General features: G+C 38.7%; 1 protein-coding gene across 1 annotated transcript; it reads left to right on the top strand.

Annotated features, from left to right (window-relative positions):
* Positions 1–963, top strand: LOC127541883 (olfactory receptor 10Q1-like). Its single transcript, XM_051967190.1, has one exon. It carries the CDS (start codon positions 1–3, stop codon positions 961–963), a length of 963 nt encoding a protein of 320 aa, XP_051823150.1.
* Positions 964–5,887: the final 4,924 nt, after the last annotated feature.

Raw genomic sequence — 5,887 nt, 5'->3', positions numbered from 1 at the left:
ATGTCTTCTCCCAGTACTTTCCATCTTAACCAGTCTGGCACTACAGAGTTTGTGTTCCGAGTGTTCTTCACTTCCCCCAGGATCCAGGCCCTCCTCTTCTGCCTCTTGCTCCTTCTTTACATAATGACCCTCTGTAGTAACACCTCTATAATCTGGGCCGTGTGTACCCACACATCCCTCCGTACCCCCATGTACTTTTTCCTGTCCAATCTGTCCCTTATAGAAATCTGTTACAGCACTACTGTGATACCACTGATGCTCTCCAACATCTTTGGGGCTCAAAGGCCCATCCCATTGGCTGGCTGTGCAGCTCAGATGTTTGTGTTTTGCACCCTTGGTGGTACTGACTGTTTCTTATTGGCCGCAATGGCATATGACCGTTACGTGGCCATCTGCCATCCCCTGAACTACACCCTCATCATGACCCAGAAGCGATGTATCCAGCTCATGGTTGCCTCCCTGGGCTTGTCTCTTTTCCTAGTATTGCAGCTCACAGTAGTGATCTTCACCCTTCCCTTCTGTGGTCACCGCCTGGAGATCAACCACTTCTTCTGTGACGCCCCACCTGTCTTACGTCTGGCCTGTACTGACACTCGAATGCAACAAGCTGTTCTGTTTGTTGTGTGTATCTTTGTTCTGACTGTGCCCTTTGTGCTCATCTCCATTTCCTATACCTTTATTGCCAACACCATTCTACGAATTCGCTCTGCAGAGGGGTGTCGGAAAGCGTTTTCCACCTGCTCCTCCCATCTCTGTGTGGTTTTACTGCAGTATGGCTGTGGCACCCTGGTCTATATGCGTCCTAGGTCCAGCACCTCAGAAGACGAGGACCTGGAGATTGCCTTGGTCTATACCTTTGGCACACCTCTGCTCAACCCCCTCATTTATACCCTACGAAATAAGGATTTCAAAGATGCACTGAAAAAATCCATGAAATGCACAGCAGCCTCTGAAACTCCATGAAGATTTGAAGTAGAGAGTTTTTAAGACAGCAAAAATAACTAATTCCAACATGCACCTTCCCACACATTACAGTTTTCTATAATTGCACTTTCTATTCTGAAATACAATGTGTCTGACTATCATTTACTATGATGAAAAAAAGGGAGTTCAAATGATCACTTTTTAGAGGTCTTGTAAATGGAAAATCTTCTCAGGGATGGACTTTTATAGAATATTCTTTGAGTTTTTTCCCATTTTCTGAGATTCTAGAATCTATTCTCAAATATCTATACAACCTGGTGTTAATATAATGTACCCCCTTTCAACTACATGAGTTCTATTGGGTATCTTCGTGATGTCATCATCCTCTTTGAGAATGAAGGACAAACAACATTTCTCTCACCATTTTTCTCTTTCCTGACCTCCCTTTCATTTTTATTTTCTACATCTGTGAAGCATGATCATAAGAAAGAGATAATTTCTCTAATCCCTACATCAATACACTTCTACTACTTGTTCATACTACCAAAAAAAAAGCATAACAGAGGCTTAGAGAACCATGATGATGACCTTGACTATCCTGTCTACTCAGATTCTGATATCCCATCCCATCCTTTCCCACAGACAAGTACAAGGTATCTCCTTTTTTTCTTTTATTCCCATGTGATCCATCACTTTTTCCCATGAGATCTTCGTGTTCTGATTTTGGTTCTCTTCTGACATTAGTCCATAGTAGAGTCTATATTCTAGGGGCCAATTATCTTCATCTTCATCCATTCCAGCTCCAGTCATTCATGGACAAAAAGTAGCATTTGTGGGTACTTGGCTTGGAGTAGAAAAGACTTGAATTCAAATCTGGCCTCAGACATTTGTGGGTGGCCCTAACTAGCTTTGTAATGTTGAATTCTTCAATTATCCTTGTTTCTCTTAGTTCTATAAAAATGAGCTGGAGAAGGAAATGGCAAATGACTCCAGTGTCTTTGTCAAGAAAACCCTAAACAGGGCCACAAAGAGTTGGACCTGACTGAACAACAACATCTTTTTTATACTATAAACACACACACACAACACACAATCTGAATTCTATTTGTCTGTGCTCTTGCCCCTAAAACTACACTAAAAATAGTTTATTATGTAAAGAGAAAAAGAGTTATACCTTTTAGAGAGAAATAAAGAGCCCTATCTTTGCTGTAAGGAGAGACTTGGATTTGAAAACTGATGGTAGCACTTAGTAGTTTTGTGACCTTTAGCACATTTCTTCTAAGTCTCATTTCTTCCTCTCTAAAATTATTGTATCCACTGAGCTTGTCTCATAAGGAAGCTCCTTTCCTGTAGGTTGGAAATAAGTTTGGATTGTAGAAGTGGTGGAGGTGGTGGTGATGGTGGTGGTGGTAGTGGTAGTAGTAGTAATAGTAGTAGTAGTAGTAGTAGTAGTAGTAGTAGCAGTAGTAATAGCAGCAGTAGTAGCAGTAATAGAAGCAATAATAGAAACAGCAGCAGCAGTAATAGTAATAGTAATAGCAGCAGTAGTAATAGCAGCAGCAACAACAGTAGTAGTGGTGGTGGCAGAAGTAGTAGTAGTACTAGTACCAGGAGCAGCAATAGTGGTAATAGTAGCAGCAGCAGTAGTAATAGCAGCAGCAACAATAGCAACAGCAGCAGCAGCAGCAGCAGCAGTAATAGTAGTAGTAGTAATAGTAAAAAGAGTAGTGGAGGACAAAAAGAAGGAAAGAAGAAAAGAAGAAAGGAAGGAAGGAAGGAAGGAAGGAAGGAAGGAAGGAAGGAAGGAAGGAAGGAAGGAAGGAAGGAAGGAAGGAAGGAACAACAGCAGCAGCAACATTAGTAGTATCCTCATTACAGAGTTTGCTCTAGTTCTAATCATCTGTCTGTTTTGTTGTCCTGCCTTCTCCTTGTGTATACTTCCATATAATCCATCTGCTATATCTGGAAAGGACTCTCTCCCTCTTGCTATTGCCTTTCTTCAAATAAACTTCTGTCTTCTTCCATGGAGCCTTCCTTGATTTCCTCAGATTGAAATTTTTCTGGTCTTCAATTTTTCTTAAAACACATGGTCAGAACCATGGTCAAGAGATATTAATCTTTGAAAGAACTCATTTCAGAGCCTGAGCATAGTAGGAACTATATAAATGTGTATTCCCCTCTCCTTCCCCTATGTAGGTCATATTTGCTTGAGAACATATCATGTCTCCCTAGTAAGCAATAAATTTAATGAGCGTAGAAATTGTGCCCCCTTTTTACTGATACCCTCAGTGCCTAACACATGGGCTAGTTGTTAGGTTATAAATGAGACAACTAAAACTCAGAGAAATTAAATTGATTTACTCAAGATCACAGAGCAACTAACTATTGGAGCTAGAGTTCACTCTTTTGCCTCTTAGTTCCAAGTCTAGAACTTTTTCTGTTGGAATCCTTACTAACTGCTAAGTAATTAGAGTTGATCTAATCTTACAAGAAGTTGTTTTGGCCAGAACCTGAAACAAGGTACTAAGTAGAACTAATCAAGACAAGGCTTGTGTTCCCACCTTTACCTCTTGCACTATATCTAATAAGGCCTGAATTTTATCGCTACTCAGAAGCAATACTGAAGCTTCCCTAGCTCCAGATGGGAATCAGATCCTTATTTTTTTCCCAATGTATACAAGGTAAAAGAGTTGAACTTTGGTTGCCTCCAGATATTCAGATATCAGTGAAGTTTTATTCTTATTCGTAGAACTCAGGAATAGAGCATTCTAAGAATTGAGAATGAGCTGATCATTACTAATAATATTGACTGCTATTGCTATCTTTAACGGTTGGCACAGAAAACTTGTAGGACCTATGATGGATGTATTTTTCAGCATTAAGTAAAAGCAGGTGAATGACACAGTGGACTGAGCTTGAACTCATGTTCTTTTGCTCCGGTTATTTCTAATGGGAATAAAAACTATTTCCCAGAGTTGTAAATATCAAATGAGATAATATTGGTAAAATTCTGGTGTATGAAAAGTACTTCATCTAAATGCTAATTTCCTTTCCCTGATGAAATAGATTACAAAACCACAGGATTCTAGGATCTAGAACTGGAAGAAACCTTAAAGATTATCTGGTTCAATGTCTCCTTTCACAGAGAAGAAGACTAAGGCATGAAGTTTTTGATGATCTTTCCTCCACTTTGGATGGACACCTTCTTTTTAAAGTTTGAAGTTTTTAGAGAAAAAAATTCAATTGGCACAAAGTCAGAATGAAGGAGTTATGTTTTTTGTGACAATGATCTAGATAGAAAGAATAGTGAAACTATTCACTATAGAACAAAAACTGAGTGATGAATGTTGTAGCCAAAAAACTGAACACAATCCTAGACCACCTTAAGAGAGAAAGAATATTGAGATTGAAGGAGCTATGAGTACTTCTGCATGCTATTCTGCTGAGGAAACATTTGGAGAATTCTGTTCAATATCCGGAAGGACATTGAAAATTGGAGCCATCCCAGAGGGGGACATGCAAGAGGACAAGCATAGGGGGAACCCAAAGATCATGTCATAAGGATATCAGTTAAAAGAACTTCAAACTGTTATCTTAGAGAGAGGAAAGGCAAAATTGCTGTCTTCAAGGACTGAAAAGCAGTTATATGGAATGAGGATTAGAATTTTTCTCTTAGTCCCAGAGGAAAGACTGAGCAGAAATGGGTAAAGACTGTTAGCCACAGACATTTCAGTTGGATACAAGGTGATTGTTTGACTAATTAAAGATCACCAAAAATGAAATGGACTACCTAGGAGGTTCTCCTCTAGCGTCTATATAATTTACAATTTTTTGAGGATTGCAAAAAGCTTTACAAATATGATTCCATTTTCTCCTCACAACAATCCTTAGCATAAAGATCAGTGCTATTATATTCTCATTTTATAGATGTGGAACCTAAAGCAAACAAGTTAAGTTACTTGTCCGGGATCACACAGGTAGTAAGCATCTGAGGGACAGTTTTGAATTCAAGTCTTCCTGGGTCCAAATTTAGCCAAACAGCTAGGTGGATAGAATATCGAAAACTTAAGGTCAAAGCCCACCTCAGACACTTATTAGATGTACGATGCTGGACAAAGAATTTAACTTCTCTTTACCTCAGGTTCTTCATTGGAAAATGGGAATAATAGCAGCACCTACATCCCAGAGCCATTGTAAAGATCAAATGAATCAATATTTCTAAAATCTAAAGTACCATATAAAGGTTAGCTGTTATTAATATAATTTGCATTTATATAATACACACATATATGCATGTGTGTATGTGTATATATATATATATATACATTACACATGTGCATTTGTAACAAATATTATAAGTATGTATACCCCAGATATCTCTATGCATTGACCAATATAACTCAGGCTTCATTATTAATACACACATAATTTTGAATTGTCTTGAACATCTGAAATTACTGAAACATGAGCAATATATAGGGCAGGATTTGTAACTTGCTCATATTTGCTTACTCGGTATAGAAAACATTTGTTACACTGAAAAATGGCCAAAGAGGATGCCTACTTTATATGTCCACTCCATTACAATCCCTCCCAAATAGCAGAAGACCATATTGGTCATTAGTGGCAAAGCTGGGGCTCAAGTCCAAGCCTCCTCATTCTTGGTCCATGAATCTGTGCAGAACATTCATGTATGGAATTATTTTAATCTCATTTTTACCATTTTCCACTGCTAAGATTTATTGATACATGATCGACATTCCTGATCTAGGAAGAACAAGAGAGGTCTAATTTTTCCTCCTAGTCCCCAGGAACCAGCCCTGATCTCTTCTTTAAAAACCCCAGAGGATTTGGATGCCCATTAACCTTTCCTTTGTTACCTTTGATTTAAACGTTTTTTCTAACTTTACTCAGATCCACTTAGAGGGAGCTACTAGAAAATCTCCATGCTCCAGGGATCCAT

This window comes from Antechinus flavipes, chromosome 6, assembly GCF_016432865.1.
Source record: "Antechinus flavipes isolate AdamAnt ecotype Samford, QLD, Australia chromosome 6, AdamAnt_v2, whole genome shotgun sequence".
NCBI lineage: Eukaryota > Metazoa > Chordata > Mammalia > Dasyuromorphia > Dasyuridae > Antechinus > Antechinus flavipes.
This window is presented reverse-complemented; position numbering and strand designations above follow the sequence as displayed.